The 17875-nt window shown below is 39.0% G+C and overlaps 1 protein-coding gene across 4 annotated transcripts in view; it reads right to left on the bottom strand.

Annotated features, from left to right (window-relative positions):
• The window catches only part of RABGAP1L (RAB GTPase activating protein 1 like), a 729399-nt gene that overhangs the window by 143392 nt on the left and 568132 nt on the right, over positions 1–17875 (bottom strand). For 3 of the 4 annotated variants that reach the window (XM_055419205.2, XM_088845319.1, XM_088845320.1), the window contains one exon: positions 12786–12914. In XM_055419205.2, coding sequence (XP_055275180.1) covers positions 12786–12914 — 129 coding nt within the window. Of the gene's footprint in view, positions 1–12785; positions 12915–14957; positions 15060–17875 lie in introns of those variants that run through there. The other variant, XM_088845324.1, reaches the window with a different exon arrangement.

Consider the following 17875-nt stretch of genomic DNA (forward strand, 5'->3'; position numbering starts at 1 on the left):
ACTTCAGGTGGTTTGTATGCCAAAATTCCCTCACATAATAATGATGATGATAAGAGTGATGATGGTGATGATAAAACCATTTGAATCACATATTATAGAAATTTAGGTTGAAAGTGGTACAGGCACAGAAAAGGAAGAGGCTAAACATTCCAGATGAAAGAAAGCGCTTCCACAGGTGGCAGCAATAAAATGTCTCCAGACTAAAGGAACTGACTATGAGAAAGGAGTACCCCATTTAATCACAACTAGCAACTACAGCACCCACTCAGTGTTCTTGCCTGGAGAATCCCAGGGACGGGGCAGCCTGGTGGGCTGCGGTCTGTGGAGTCACACAGAGTCGGACACGACTGAAGCAACTTAGCAGCAGCAGCAGCAGCAACTACAGCAGGCTTCCCCAGTGGCTCAGAAGGTAAAGAATCTGCCTGCAATTCGGGAGACCTGGGTTCGATCCCTGGGTTGGGCAGATCCCCTGGAGGAGGGCATGGCAACCCACTCCGGCATTCTAGCCTAGAGAATCCCCACAGACAGAGGAACCGGGAGGGCTATTGTCCCTGGGGCCACAAAGAGTCGTACACAACTGAGCGACTAAGCACAGCACAGGACAACAACTATATCAAGGTATATAATTCTCCGCTTTGAAGTTTGTCTGACTTTAAGTGGAGCTTCAGAAAGCCTGACAAGCAGTTGGAGATATGTGAATAACACTTAAAAAATCTCCATTATTTTTTTCGGGTTGCTATTCTCATTGATATGTTTCATTTAAAAAGAAAAGAATTTTTCATGGTTGAGCTGGAAGAGGGAGAAAAAGGTATAATAGTAAAGTAAGCAAGCTCTCCAGAGTATTATTAAATAATTAGATTTGGTCATTTCCCAGCTAAATGCTAAATGGATCCATGAGTTCATGAAACAAGAATATGAATAACTAAGTAAATATAATTATACTTTATATACCCCAGAGTAGAGGCACTGGTGTCTGACACAGCTTTAGTTGAAGTGTTTGAAACACCCCCAAGTTCCAATGGCTCAGCTTTCCTAACCTAACCTATTTTAAACACCTGAGACATTTATAATTTATTTTTATTGCTACCTAAAAAAAAAAAAACTTAAATTATTATCAATGAGCAGCAACAGGGGCACAGACAAGTACATTTATTTTCTTGTCTAAATCAGATCCCCAAACACAAACTGTGAAGCATACTTTAAATATAATCTCAACATGAACTCAAGTAGTTAAAAAAAAAAAAATCAAAGAGGGGGACTTCCCTGGCAGTCCAGTGGTTGAGATTTGACTTTACAGTGGTGCGGGGAGGCGGGTACAGGTTCCATCTGTGTTTGGGGACCTAGGACCCCACATGCCTCATGGCCAGGAAACCACAACACAGAACAGAAGCAATACTGGAACAAAGAGAGGTGCCTCTCACTGTAAATGGCAGTGGCTATTGTGGCTGCTGCTGCGCCACGTCAGTCGTGTCCGACCTGTGCGACCCCACAGACGGCACCCACCAGGCTCCGCCGTCCCTGGGACTCTCCAGGCAAGAACACTGGAGTGGGTTGCCATTTCCTTCTCTAATAGCTACAGGAAAGTTATTTATTACCACTCCTTCCAGAGAAGGAAGAGGAGTTCTAATTTTATTCTCCTACACAGATAAACATAAATCATAACAACTGGATAAGAGGTAATTGGTGAGGCACTGCAGAAAGTTATATGAAATATGAAAACTCTCACTTAAGAGAATAACCATTTGTCTTACTAAGTCTTTAGAAGACTGCTGAGAGTGAATTAGCTGCAGGGAAAAAGAATACTTAAAAGTTTGAGAGGAGGGAAACTTCTAGTTGAAAGAGTAGTTCTGAAGTGTCCTTTTTTGTTGTTAATTGCATGTGGAGAGCTCTAGGGACACTGTACCAAGTTTGAGATGCAAGTATTCTTATGATTTAATATTTCTGTTTCTGAAAAAAGAGATGCCCACATAAAAATCAATTTTTATATCTACTTATCTTACTTTTCTTGGAATAGGACAATGGATTTTTATAGATCAGTTCATCATGCAATATCCAGGTTCACCCATCAAGTTAACTTAAAAGTGTTTACATGGTTTCTCCTTAATAAACTGAAAGAGAATGAAAGGCAGAAGCAGATATGATGGTAGAATAAAACAGCGGAAGCAACTAAGCATACAAATGTATTCCAGCTGATTAGGAATGGCCAGAAGAGCAGAGTTTTCTAAAGATGAAGGGTGGCTGAGGCTTGGGCATCTGGAGCTCTGGCCTGTTTTCTCTACCTGTTATGAATTGTTTCAGAGTATGGTGAACATTAATGCATGTTCTACTCCTTCCTACAATGTGTGCTTTGTGAGAGGCAGGACCAAATTTGATTAATCCCTGTTTGGAGGAAAATAAAACAATGCCCCAAATCTCAAGGCACACTGAGGGTTATCAATGTTAATAGAAGCTTCGAAGGAAAAGTGAGGCAAATGTTTTGATATCAAAACTCCTTCACTGTCTAGTTGTTAATGATCACATCATTGTAGCCTATAATAAAATTAACAGTAACCTGGCAGAACACTATGACAGTTGAAACCAAATAGTCCAAACTGCGGCTATCAGTGGTCTCTACAGGAAAGCAACAGGAGATACGGTTCCATTAAACGTGAGTCCTTTCCGCAATGCACATAACGGTGCGTATTTTAGATTCATGGAGTCAACAAAAGCCTCTGTATGGCCTCATTGCTAATTCAGAAAAAGCCTCTATTTGGGAGATTACATTCTTGTTTATACACAGCAACAATCGCCAGAAAGAAATAGCAAACGGCATGAAGAAATTAAAGGTAAATTGCTTTTAATACAAATGTTCTTTATAGTTTTGCTCTAGTGAGAAAGTTATTTTCAAACAGTTAAGTTCAAATCCATGGTTACAGATATGGAGTTCCTAGAGGGAAAAATATTAAATCTCCAGATAAATGAATTTACTTCTAGTCTGTGAAAAGCATGATTTGTGAGAGGCATGATCAAATTTTATTAACCCACTTTGGGAGAATGGATAATGGTCCATCATAGTATAATATATAGGTAACTGAGAGCTTCAAGTTTTCGGAGGCAGGTAGTTACCATGGTAACATATGGTCACTCCAGTGTTCTTGCCTGGAGAATCCCAGAGACAGCGGAGCCTGGTCGGCTGCCGTCTATGGGGTCGCACAGAGTCGGACACGACTGAAGCGACTTAGCAGCAGCAGCAGCAGCAGCCTCCTCTCTAGCAAGGTTAGGAAGATGATTTTGGTGTGAAAGAGGAAGATGCTAGGGTAGGACTTTGTTTTTAGCTACTAGAGCCCTCCTCTTACTCTTATTTCCCTTACTCTTACAGTCTCTGCCCTTTTTGTTTATTCCTCCTACAATGTATTTCAAATCTCTCCAGTTAGAGTAAAATGGTAGTGATGGTGGTAATTTCATTAGGACAGAGAGAAGCCATGGATGGCAAAATGTTTAGCAACTGGTGTGACTTTGCTGCTACTAAGAAACCTGAGCTTCTGTTGTTGTTCAGTCGCTCAGTCGTGTCCAGCTCTTACAGACCCCATGGACTGTAGCACGCCTGACTTCCCTGTCTTTCACCATCTCCGGGAGCTTGCTCAAACTCATATCCATGGAGTCGGTGATGCCATCCAACCATCTAGTCCTCTGTCGTCCCCTTCTCCTCCTACCCTCAATCTTTCCCAGCATCAGGGTCTTTTCAAATGAGTCAGCTCTTCGCATCAGGTGGCCAAAGTATTGGAGCTTCACCTTCAGCATCGGAACTTCCAATGAAAATTCAAGGTTGATTTCCTTTAGGATTGATTGGTTTGATCTCCTTGCAGTCCAAGGAACTCTCAAGCATCTTCTCCAACACCACAGTTCCAAAGCATCAATTCTTCAGCGCTCAGCCGTCTTTATGGGTCCAACTCTCACATTCATACATTACTACCGGAAAAATCATAGCCTGAGCTACCAACTGAAAATTCTGAGCACAGGTCAGTATTATCTTCTAATGTCACTAAACTGTCCTTAAAATAAAAGTGTTTTTGGAGAAACGATGCATTTCTCTTGGGTAATCACTAATAAGACTTTTAATGTCCTCAGCCACCACTCTCTGTGTTCTTCGAGTTCAGTTCTTTGTCCCTTTCCCTCACCCCCTTGTACTACAGTCTCTCAATCCCTATCCGTCCTCACTCTTTTTTACTGGTTCTATTCCATTATCTATATGAGCCTCATCTCTCTGACCCTGTGCTGTGCTGGTGTTAGAAGCTACTGGTCCAACAGAAATGACTGTTAGTCAGAAATTGTGTGTCAGCTGTTAAGTCACTGGTACCTTGAAATTGGCCATGGTGGAAGTATTCTACCTGGAAACTGGCAAAAGCTACAAATCAGAGATTCTCCCTTTACTCCTCCCTCTCATGCCCCTAAAGGTCTGACTTATCAGTGCAACCCTGCCCAGGTTGCACTGCACTTCTTTTGTCTAATGGTGGGAAACCTCAGCTATAGCTGAAACTAACCAATTTCTTCAGGTTTACATTTGGATTGGTGGGTGTTTCTAGAGAAACTCCCAAAAAAGTTGCAGATTTTTGCCATTATGAATTCATGACCTCCAACAATTCAGCCCAAGAATTCTTTTGTGTTTTCTCAGTTAGTTCTTCCATTCTCTACAATATCTAAAAGTCTGTCCATATTCTTTAGATCTCTAGCTCTACTACATTCCCTTGGTTCTGGATGCTGCTTAACAGAAATAAGAGAAATCTTTCAATGGAATATGAGAATTCAATTTCTTTCATCCTTCCATTCCCTTCCCTTCCCTAACCTGCACATTTGCCTTTATTCCCCATCTACTCAGTCCCTCCTGCTGTAATGGAAAAAAAAGTACATTCTTTTATGTGAGGTCTGTCTCTGTTGATATATATCAAATCTTTAGCTTTTTCTCTTGTGGACCTTTCCTTCTTATTTGAAGATGAATGGTCTGGCCCCTGGATACCAACCACCATCATTCCTTGAGCCATCTCCTATCTCTTAAAAACATACCACACTCCTATCCCACAGTGTCCACACATTTCCTTCTGTCTGAAGTGCTTTATCATTTCAGTGCAAGAAAGCTTTACCTAGGTTTCTTTGCTTTCTGCTCTTCATATATCTTTATTATATCCCTTCTGAGCATTTGTCTCACTTTCTAATTATACATCTATTAAGGCAATTATATAATTAATATCTTCTGCACAATATACACTCCAAGAGTTATGGGAGTTTTTCTGCTTTTGCTCAACTTTGCATTCCCTGGGCCTAGCACAGTTCCTGGCATGTAGTAGATACTATATGAAGACATTGATTCATTGAGGGAGTTTTAAGCATTTAAAGCCATCTTCCCCATCCTCCAAAAATTCATCTCAACCTCACATCTCTTGTACTTATGCTCTGGCTTGCTGGCTGTCATCCTCTGTTATCTCCCTACGTTAACCTCCTTAGAAGAAGCTGTCTCATCTTCCCTTTTCCATTGACTCACCTCCCATTTATTCCTTGAATCACTGGCTGTCATGCATCATCACCCCACTGAAACTGCTGTCACTGAAGCACCTCTTAATCATTAACTGTTGCATGACACCCACTTCCACTCTCAGTACCTTACGTGAACCCTAACCATCCTGGTTAGTTGTTCAACTTCTTCCTTCTTGAAAGTATACCTTTCCCTTAGCTTTCACACTTCACACTATTCTGGGTGTTGCCTTTCCAGTCTCACTAGCTTCTATGCCTCAGCACATCTCTTGTATGTTAATGAATCTACCCTCAACCCTTCTCTGCTCCTCTGAAGATTCACCCACTGCCATAGTTCAAATACTGATGACATCCAAATGTCTACTTTCAGCTCCGATTTGACTTCCATTCCATACCTACTGCTTATTGGATAGTTTTATGTACTTGGATTTGAGATTGTGGATATATACCATGAGCTTAGCATGTCTCACACTCAACTCATTATCCTCCATCCTTGTAGTCTGTTCTTTGCTTGCCTTCATAAAGTGATTACTACCAAGTTGCCTAAGTAAGAATCCTTAGAGTCATTACTGACTATCCTTCTCTGCTCCAAGCTCTCATTTAATCACTAGAATCTGCTGATTCTATCTCATGAATATTTCTGGAATCTGTCCACATCTCTTTAACACTAGTCTGGTCACTTATTAACTGGATTAACTCTTGAATTGGTCTGTTACCAATATCTAATCTTATCCATTTTAATCCATTTCCCACACACCAGCCAGAAAAGCCTTTCTAAAACATAAATCTGATCATTTATGTCTCCTATTTAAAATGCTTCAATCCATTCCCCTTCCCCCAGGATAAAAATCCAAGTTGCTTACCATTGGCTTACAGGGTTACATGGCTCTGTACCAGCTGTCTGGCCCCTGCTCATCTCTCTAGTCTTCCACCTATTCCCCTCATTCCCTCCCTCCTCAAACTCTATTTTCCAGTGAGGGATTGCATTTAGGTTTTGGACAACTCGATCTATTCTTATTACCTCTGAGCCTCTGCATATTCTCTGCATGGAACTTCCCTCCACCTGCCTTCATGTACTCCTTGCTGTGCTGTGCTTAGTCACTAGTCATGTCCAACTCTTTGAGACCCCATGGACTGTACCCACCAGGTTCCTCTGTCCATGGGATTCTCCAGGCAGAAATACTGGAGTAGGTTGCCATGCCCTCCCCCAGGGGATTGTTCCAACTCAAGGATCAAACAGAAGTCTCCTGCATTGCAGGTGGATTCTTTACCATCTAAGCCACCAGGGAAGCCCCCAATGTATTCCTTAATTCCTGCTAATCCTTAGGTCTCATCTTAACTCTTAATTCCTTTGAGAAGTCTTCTTGCATAGCTCCTGGTACACAGTAGTCACTCAGTAAATGACCTTTTCCCTCTAATCTCCTTCTTTTAATGTCAGACCACAGTTTTAATATCGTTCAAGTTATTTTACCAATAAAATTCAAGTAATATAGGCTATTTTACTTCTATTATGACGATCTATCAAAAGAATATCTTGAATGATATGATGAACTTTACTGCTAATGGGGTTCATCATAACTGTGGCACTTGTAACACTGTTCCAAACAAAAGTTAAATGGAGAAAAAAGAGACGTTCTCCCCAACTTTTGGAGAATAATCCTCAGGAAAGGTTTTCACAGCCACAGAAGTAACGTATTATAATACTCTGATTTCTATTTTATTCCTCTAATTCATCTTTTTTTTTCCATCTTTTTGTTTTTATCAGAGCAATGACCACTAAATAAACACCTCTATGTTTAAAAAAGCCAAATTTTTAATATGTCATCATCTACATAGTCTATTTGAAACATACGGAGGCATATACAATGTTGAATAACTGGCAGTTTTTAACCAAGTGGCGCCAATGGTAAAGAAGCCGCCAATACTTTGGCCACCTGATGCGAAGAACTGACTCATTGGAAAAAGACGCTGATGCTGGGAAAGATTGAAGGCATTAGGAGAAGGGGATGACAGAGGATGAGATGGTTGGATGGCATCATCGACTCAATGGATATGAGTTTGAGAAAGCTTTGGGAGTCGGTGATGGACAGGGAAGTCTGTGGCACAGTCCATGGGGTTGCAAAGAGTCAGACACAACTGAGGGACTGAACTGATATATATATATATACTTGAATATGTATAAGTACATTTATAAATTTTTATGCTATAAAGAAATATCTATTTGCTTAATATGTTTGAGATGATCCCACAACACAAAAGTTAACTTCTTTGAGTCACTGAGTTGCCTTTAGGAATCCAATAAAGGCTATGTATTGTCTCACTAGGAAACACAGGATGCTTAGAAAGTTATATAAAGAAATTCAAATTTCTAGTGACTCAGAGTCCATGAAGCCAAGATCCAAGTTTAAGAAGCTCTCCATAGCAAAATTTTAAACTATGAGCTAACAACTTAATAACGATATTCAACAAAATTTGCCTTCTTGTGAAAGTTTAAGATATTCATATATTAGTAACCAAATGATTTTTTCAAAGTAAAGTCTGATGGGTAAACATATTTTCTCATTTTAGCCTGGCTGGATCATAGAAACAGAAGGAATATCAGAATGATTTAAAGTCATGTTAGTAAATTAAAAAAAAAAAACAACCAAAAATATTCCTGATATTTAGTATCACACAGGTGTCAGAAGAATAAAGTTATTTATCCAATCCAATGTGCTTTATCAATAAATCCTCTTCTCAACACACAGAGTTTACAAGTAATTTTTTACCTGTAACTATTGGGTTTATTTTAAAACCAATCAGTTGATTGAAATTACTGGTTACCCAGTTTCTTTGAATTACAGGACTGATTCATTTTGAAGAGTAATTAAATGAGAACATGTCCATTCAAAGACTATATGATCATATACAAATACTACAAAAATAATTAAAAATTTAAAACATGGATTACTTTCAACAGAAATTCTTTTATTAACCTTATACAGGTTGTAGATAAGAAATAATGAGTTCAGCTTTTTTGCCTATTCCATACTGTAGCTGCTTTTTTCTTTAAATGTTCCGTCTAATACGGAGCTTTGGTCTGTAAGTCCATCATTTCCTAACATTTCCAGTTGCCGGCATATGCTGCTATAAAGATGGCATGATGACTCACATCCTTACCAGACTCCCACTTTCATTACTCAGTGTAACACCTCACCCTCCACAACCTCTCACGGCTGCAGTCTATCAGAACGGGGAAAGGGGAGGAGGGGCCAGTAGTGGAACAGGCCTGAGTTCTTTTTCAAAACTGTAAACTGCTGTGAAATCCATTTAGTGGGTTGTGACTAGCTTTTTGGTTTGGGGATTTGGAAGGGGAAGGAGAGAAGTTTAAAATGAAATAGAATACAATACAGTAGAAGAAAAAACATCAGAGTGCTTCATACATTACAAGCATAAGTATCACTTAGGTATATATGTGTGAGTATGGATGAATGTTTAAGGTCTTGATATAAAGGCTATTTCAAAATGCAGGTGTTGGTTAACAATCTTAAATTTTCATGTTGGAGATCTACCTTCTAGTCCCAGCACAAACCCTGAATACTGTCCTATTTATGCCTTCCTTCTTTCAACTAAACCTCACATCCACCTCACAATCATGTTATAAATTAAAATGGTGTTCCTGTAGGTGGGCTTCCCTGGTGGCTCAGTAGTAAGAATAAGCCTGCAAAGGCAGGAGCTATGGATTTGATCCCTAATCTGGGAAGACCCGCTGGAGAAGGAAATGGTTACCCACTCCAATATTCTTGCCTGAAAAACCCCATGAACAGAGGAGCCTAGTGGGCTACAGTCCACGGGGTTGGAAAGAGTCACATTCAACAGTCACTGACCAGCCAACAACCAAACAACCCTGTGGGTACTGTATCTAAGTAAAAGGTACTCTCCTTCGAAAACACAAAAAACTAACAAAATACATAAAACAAAATAACAACCCTATTATTTTTAAAAGAATTCTTATCTATCTGTTCATGTGCAAATAAATCACTGTGGTTGCACACAGCACTTTCATCCCAGGAACAATCCATTCAGATCGTATCTTGAACTTGTTTTTTGACATTTTATGTTTCAGTGTCTCTCAGATCTCATGTTTCTGGCTTGACAACTGTTAGTTACCTCCATCCTCGGAGGAGCTTCATACTGGGCAAAAGTCTTTCCCTGTTACATTTCATATTTTAAAATCACTTTCCTGGGTTTTTTGTTTTCAGTGATTTCCCCATCATTCTAGATTTCCCTTGAAAACATTTACCTGTACCTCTTAACTCTCTACTCTCTTATTCTTAGAAATGAATGTTTTATTTTAATAAGTCCCTACAGCATTGCCCCAGGTTATAGTACTTTCTTCTGACAGCTCAGGAACAATCAACTGGATGAAGCCTATCTTTCAAGCCTACCACTCACAAAATTCAGTCACCATGACCATTGTAATGTATTTTCAACATTTACAGACAAACATGGCTTCTGCTTAGTCATCTGATCTTAGTCAAATAAAACAGCCATAAAGGGTTTAAAAGTTTGCATTTCAGGATGAAGACTTTAGAGGTCTATCTTTCTTAATACCTTTGGAAAATGATCTCTTTGAATACAGAGTTCATTTGAAAGACAATGTAATCTTCTTCTCCTGAGTTACTTACATTCAACATTGAGTTGTATTTTTGAACATTTAGAATTTAGTTTAAAATAACTTAAAATTCAAACACAAGTCTAATGACACCAAAAAAAAAAAAAATGTGTTACAGTGGGCATTGTGCTAAAGGGAAGTCTGTGTCAAAGCACATTTTCAGTCATGAGCCTAATAAGCCAATGTCTATTCTATCTTATAATTGCTTCATCCCAAATCTGTGGAATCATTGTGGCTCCTTTTTCCTCTCACACCCATGTTTAATACATCATGAAGTCCTGTCAGTTCTCTTTCAGAATATGTCCAGGTTCCAACCACTTCCACTCTGTGTCTCTCCCCATTATGATCACCCTGGTCAGTCTATCATCATTTCTCACCAGGATTACTGCAAACCCACATCTGAACCCACTACTTCTACTCTTACCTTCCTCTTGTCTATTTTCAACACAGTAGGCACTTGATCCTCCAAATCCTCACAAAGATCTTATTACTCTTCCACTCAAAATTCTGTTAGGGCTCCTCACTTCATACACAGCAAAGCCTACACCCCTACAGTGGCCTTGTGAGCTCTCCAACTTCCTCTCCTATTGCCCTTGTTTTCATTCACTTCATTCCAGCTCTACACTGGTCTTCTTGCTGTTCCTCAACTTTACTTGGCATGAGCCTGCCTCGGGGATTTTGAATTAGCTGTTGCCTCTGCAGCTGTACTCCTCCCCAGTCATCTCCATGACTAACTCCTCTCTTTACCTTCAATGAGATCTACTCTATCTAACAACTGTAATGCTTCTTCTCCCCATCAACCCATTCTTGCTTATTTTGCCCTACTTTTTCTCTTTTCATAGCCATTTATTACCTTCTGACATATTAAGTATATTCTTTATTATGTTCATTGGTTACTGCTGTCTGTTTCCTTCTGCAGGAATGTAAAGTCTACAAGACCTGGGATCTTTGTTCAGATAACAAATTTATATTTTTGTTATGGTTAGGTTAAGAAGACTTCCTAGAATATTCCAAAGGTACAAGAACTTACATCAGTAAATTGGTTCCAATTTTTTTTTTTCAATGTACTATCTTGGTACTACCCCAGTGGTTAAGAATCTTTCTTCCAGTGCAGGGGATGTGGGTTCAATCCCTGTTTAGGGAACTAAGACCCCTCAGGCTGCAGGACAACTAAGCCCAGGCACTGCAGCTAGAGAGCCTGCACAGCAACAAAGACCCAGCCCAGCCCAAAAAACAAATATAGATGAAAAAACACTTTAAAAAGTGCTATCTCACCTTGACACCACAATTCTTTAGATAGAGATTTCTATTTCAAGTTAATTATAAAATGTGTTCAGTTTTATAGACATGTGATAAGGAGCAACATAGCCACAAATATCTGTCAGGTGTGGGATGGAAATGGGCAGATCAAGACAGAGCTTTCCAAGTCCCTTAGAGAAAGGAAAGCACGGCCTAAGCAGGGTGCTTTTCTTTTCTTTAACTCATAATCAAATTTATTTAGCTTAGTTTTGTCAAACTCACAATTGAGCTTATTTAACTTAGTTCTGTAAAGGAACAGAAACAAACTGGTAATATGATGGACTCTGGTGAATTACTGGATTAATTATAAATATACAAGAAGTCCAAAAATTAATTAAAATTATTGTAAAACTTGATTGTATAATTTTTCTGTATTAGGAAATTATCAACCTTTTGGCTATGATCATCAACAAACACCTCTAAAACTTATTTGATTCTTTCACCTAGTTTTTTTAAGTACTATTTTTGCCCCCACATAAAAACATAACAACTAGATTAAAGAATTCACATCAAACAACAAAACAGAACAAAAACCAGAGAGAAATTGGGTAGCAAACCAAACACCCATGGACAACATCTACTATCAAAGATGGCCACTAAGCATATCCATAAATTTCAAAATATAAGTAGGTAAGAACAAACACCACCACCATAAGCCCTGTATACTGCACATTCATGATCTGTGTAGCAGCAGGAAGCAGAAGAAAGCAATGGGACATCTAACAGGAAACTCCTCAATAAACACAGGTATTTACTGGAAAGCATTACACACCAAATCAAGAACATCCACTGAAAATGAGAATGACTTTACCCAACGTAAAATCCAGTAAGAAGTTAAGCACAAAAAGCCCATGGATAGACCTGACAGAGCTGGAGTCACGTAACGCCTTTCGACTCCAGAAACTAATTCACCTAAAACTCCTCCTCTGACAGATCCCCAAGCCAACAGGAAATTGGTGGGAAGGGTGCGTTTCTTGCGTGGCCCTAAATAATCTTAAAATAGATGGCAAACTCTAAATACTAAGTCTACTGCTGTGGAAACCACTATCAGAGCAGGCTCCTCTAGAGGCCCGCTTGTAAGATCAATGTTTGTCTTCCTCTTGTTACGACCTGAACCAGCCGAAGTTCACTCTAAGTCCTACTGAAAGATACAGCCACTATAGATACAGACCACCTTGACAAAAAATGTCTGAGAGAGACTAGGTCAGATACCACATCGCCTTCAACACAGTCAGAATCCAGCAACAAACAGAGGGTTTTATATAATTTGCCATGTTACTCTGCATTCAGGTTCCACCTTTATTATCTATAAATTCATATATCATACCTTAATGTTGCAAGCCTGCTCCATTAGCCTTCTTGCATTTTCCTCTGCCCTGTATCTCTTTGGAAGCTGGACTCTGAAGAACTTTAAGGCTCCTTCAAAATCAGCCTGCAGAAGATCTTCCTTTGAGGTCTACAAAACAATCACCAAGAATCATCCATTACATTTTAACCTACATTCATAACAAATACATTGCAAAAGAAATTTCTATTTTCCTGAATGTATCTTTTATTGGCCAAGATCTAGGTGAGGTCCAAAAATTTTTAGGAAGAGATTTCTAACTGCTTTAGATTAAGCTGAAATAAGTCACCATAAATCCTAGAAGTGACAATGGAATTAATTAACAAGCTAACATATTTAATTTATATAACCTCTAGATTAGAGTGATGGATCCTGGCAAAGCTAACCACATTATGGCTCTGGGAAAAGAAAAATGCCAGAAAAAGGAAAAAAATTTGAACTCTGGGACACATCTGTGATTTTAACTTGGTGGGCATTTTAAGGTTTTTTTTTCCAAGCTGGGAAGACACAGACAGTAAAATTAAAGCACAGAAGAGCTACATAACAAATACCTAATGAGAGGATGACTTTTCAATTAATGACAATAGCAGCTCAAATGAAGAAAATAAGAAATTGTTCCATATCTTAAAGACTTTAAAAAAAGTAAATGAAGCAAACCACTTAACTACTGAACTTCTTATGAAGGCTACTTTTGCAAAATTTACTTAAGAAATAACAACTACTTATATGCATGCATAGAAAATATATGCATGCACAGAAAAAAGACTGAAAGGAAATAAAAGAAAATGTTTCTCTGAAGAGTGAGGTTATAGTTTGGTTTTTTTTTACTTCTTCTTTATATTTTGCTGTATTTCCTGTGGGAAAATCTTATAATAAGAAAGGCAATAAATGTTTTAATAAACAACTACATGTAATCACTGGCAAATACTGAGACACAAATTATGAGACTGAGGCATACTGGGTACACTAAAATAGGCCAAGTCAAAAAGAAATTAGGTGTTAAAGAGTCAGCACTTAATTGTCAAAAATGGCAGAAAGAAAATGATTAAAACAAAAAAAATATGGTAGCTAGAAATCACAGAACTACATGCAAGTTCAAATTTTACTTTATTTAAATTCAAATGTAAAACTGATTAACAACTACATTGAAAGACTAAAAGGAAGTCAGCGGAATTCTGCTCATAATGAGTTGTCACCACTACCACCCTGGTCTAAGCCACTGTTGTTTCTCAGCTGAGTCATTCAGTAACTTCCCAACTGGTCTCCCTCTTTCTCCCTCTCCTTACAGCAGCTAGATACTTTTTCAGATCATGCTGCTCTTCTGTGTAAGGCTCTCCAATAGTCCCTACTGTGCTCAGAATAAAATCCAAAATCATTAACATTACCTGCAAGACCCTTTATGATCTGGGGCCCTGCCTTCCCCTTCAACATGATGTTGAATTGCATCTGTCTTCTTGGTCTCAAGCTCCAAGAACACTAGCCTTCTTTCTGGTTTGTTTGCGGTTTTTTTTTTTTTTTTTTTGGTGCACACTAAGTTCATTCCTAACTGAAGGCTACTGCCTGTTATCTCTGTCTGGAATATTCTCCCTCATCTTCATTATGATAATAACTTTTTGTGATTTAGATTTTAGCACAAATATAAGATTTGAGTTAGACCTTTTCTGAGCATTTAAATTCTTCTCCTAGCCCATCAAGTCATTCTTCATCCAGTCATTTTCTAGTTTTTCATTTGTTTTCATCCTAAAGAAAGGGGACTTATCTGTCTTGTTCTTTATATTGTATCCACAGTGATAAGACTAATGCCTAGATTATAGGAGGTACTCAACTAAAATCTACTGATTAACTGAATGAATCCTCCTTTCGTCTCTCTTTCACTGTATATATACAATTTTTTCTCCCCTTTGCTTCTCTTTTAAATAGAAACATGTAAAATAAAATATTAATTCACACAGCAGGCATTTTCACAGGGGACTAGGTTGGCCCAAGTTTAGATTCGTAAACTAGTAATCAGAAAATAGAGCCAGGCTAACAGTGCTAAGGGAAAAAACAAGCTTCAGTTCACCTCAGCCTTATTTAATCCCTCATAGATACTGAAAGATGATGGCAATAAATAGTGGAGAGAATATTTAGCAGGATAAAGTGCTATCAACTCACCTTAACTGGGAAAAGCAATTACTGGAAACAAATTCATCCCAAAAGTGTGCCTCTTCAACTGAAAAGTCAACTGCTGAATTATTGACAAAGCATCCACCTACCAGTTATACCAGACATACCACATCCTATTTCACCTGTAACACTAGTTCTGATGATTATCTCTTTGGTAATTGTTGGGAAAATTCAAGACAGGCTGTTTATAGAGTTTGTAGGGAAACAGGACTGGGAGCTTTCTTCATCATTCAAAACCTCTAAATGCACCTTTTCTATTGTCAGTGCAACTAACCTCTAGTTACCTACAAACAGATGACCCCAAATGGTGTGGAACAGTCTATCGCCTGTAGGCAGCATGGTTACCTCATTCTCTAATACTGCCCAAGGCCTAGTTTCAAGTCCAGCTTCTGAGATCATACAAAAGAAGATACAGCCCAACTCAGATGAAGTCTCTGGAAACCAGAATTCAGAGTACTCTGTGACTGCCCTTTTCAAGACACTGCTGGTGTTAGCAAAGCTTCAGATTGCCTGAAAGTGTGAGTTGCTCATTTGTGTCCGACTCTTTGCAACCCCGTGGACTGTAGCTCACCAGGCTACTCTGTCCATGGGATTCTCCAGGCAAGATACTGGAGAAGATACTGGTAGCCATTCCCTTCTCCAGGGGATTTTCCTGACCCAGGGATTGAACCCATGTCTCCCACATCTGAGGCAGATTCTATACCATCTGAGCCACCAGGGAAGCTTACTTCAAGCATACCCACTATTAAAAAGTCAAAAAATTATCAGATGCAAATTAGAAAGGAGATGCAGGACTTATTGTGAGGGACAAATTGATTTTTATATTTTGGGGGGCTTCAGTATACATGGGTCACAAAGAGTTGGACACTAACGAGTGAACAAAAAAACAAATCTTTATTTGTTTATCTGGCTGTGCTGGGTCTTAGCTGAGGCATGCAGCATCTTCAATCTTCATTGTGTCATGTGGCATCTTTAGCAGTGGCATGGGAGATCTAGTTCCCTGATCACCCAGGTCCCCTGTATTGGGATCATGGAATCTGAGCCACTGGACCACCAGCGAAGTCCCAACATGGCAACTTTTATACATGGCAACTTTTATATTTGAGTCTTTAACTTCTTTGAAGAGTTACTGAGTTGGCCAAAAGGATTGTTCGGGTTTATGGAAAAACCTGAATGAACCTTTTGACCAATCCAATATAGTCTCTCTTCAGTGAGTAATCAATCCTTGCAACAGTCAACAACAGAGGTAAAAATGGGAGAAAAACTTTCTCATCTGCTTTTTCATTCTTTCCTTAAAATTAATGTTTTAAGGAAGTTTACAAATTCCAAAAAAAAAAAAAGAAAACTACGACACAGTTTGACAGCATTAGAAATTTGATCAAAATTAAACCTTAAATGGCTACTGGAGGGACAGTGGGAGCATTTGGCTATAGATGTATGCCTATCCTCGGCCTGAGAGTCCTCCTGTTCACCATGCACAGGGCCCAGAGTACCAGTACTGAAATTAGAGCCAACACTGACATGTTATATAATGATCTGATAATAATTTCCCATGTCATATACAAGAAGAAAGAAAAAATCTAGGAGGACAGGAAGATTTTGAACATGAGTAAAAGCTTCTCCTCTTTCTCCAAATTTCACACACTAACAGAGGAGTATGAACTCTGGCTGTGTGCCACTGTTAATACATTTTGGAAGTGTTTTTCCCACTGAAAAATTCAGTGCAAGAGTATCACATTTTCAAGTGATTAAAAAAACGAGAGAGAGAAGAAGGCAGGGTGGGTGGTAATGAACAGTTCTAACATTTGAGTGTTAGCTCCAGATGCTTCTATTCCAAAGCTCTCACTGTTCTCCAAAGAAAAATCTTTCTTTAAAGGCCTCTATCAGCAGCAAAAAAATCTAGATTTGATTATTTTAGAGGATTATTTGGGGAAAAAAATCTAGGCACAGTTCTCTTTCTCACTTTCAATATATTCACCACAAATGGCTTTTTCTTCCTTTAGGCATAGAGTCTAACAGGATTTCCATTCCATTGAGCAAAGTTTCTGGAGCTCTGAGAATCATTTGGAAGTGCGAGCTTTAGAAGAGGATAACATTACTTAGTTGGTATCTAGGATACCTGTATCCCTTGCTTTGGCATTTTAATTTCACCAAAGAAACGTATGCTTGGTGGGTCTGCACACAGAATCTATGTCTTGTGGTAATATCTAAAGTGGAACACTGGTACTTGATTTATTAAAGGGAAATTATTAAGGAAATGGCAACCCAGCCCAGTGTTCTTGCCTGGAGAATCCCAGGGACGGGGGAGCCTGGTGGGCTTCCGTCTATGGGGTCGCACAGAGTCGGACACCACTGAAGCGACTTAGCAGCAGCAGCAGCATTCTTTACTATGTGTACCTTTGAGGGACCATAAGCAAAAATTCCCAATGTGCTTGGTGTTCCTGTAGTTTGATGGTCCCTCTGTGCCTCAGGGAACAAAATATAAGGCTCAGAGTTCAAATCCACAAGCCTGTCTTGGTTAATCTTCACTTAATTTGATCTGTTTCATTAAGAAAAGTAACTGGCCTCATATGAAAAAAATACTACTGGAATCTTAAATGCAAAACAGGGATTTGTAAGTGGTTAGCCCCAACATAGCCATATTGAAAACACGACTAAAAACCTAAACTTCAGTTCCTTCCCTCACTGGTAATGGAAAGATTACATTGCATGTGGCAGGATTCCTCTTAGGACAACCCTGGGCAGATTAACCATCGATCCCATATCATTAGGCAGTCTAATAACACAAGGCTGAACAGCTGGACATCCCCCAGTACACACTAAACTTTGAGCAATAACTCATTGGATAGCTGATCCCAATTCATAGCCATATTTCTAATTAAAGGGCATGTGATGCGATTTCTCAG

Source organism: Moschus berezovskii, chromosome 17, assembly GCF_049115385.1.
Source record: "Moschus berezovskii isolate FMDL1 chromosome 17, NW_MosBer_1.0, whole genome shotgun sequence".
Taxonomy (NCBI): domain Eukaryota; kingdom Metazoa; phylum Chordata; class Mammalia; order Artiodactyla; family Moschidae; genus Moschus; species Moschus berezovskii.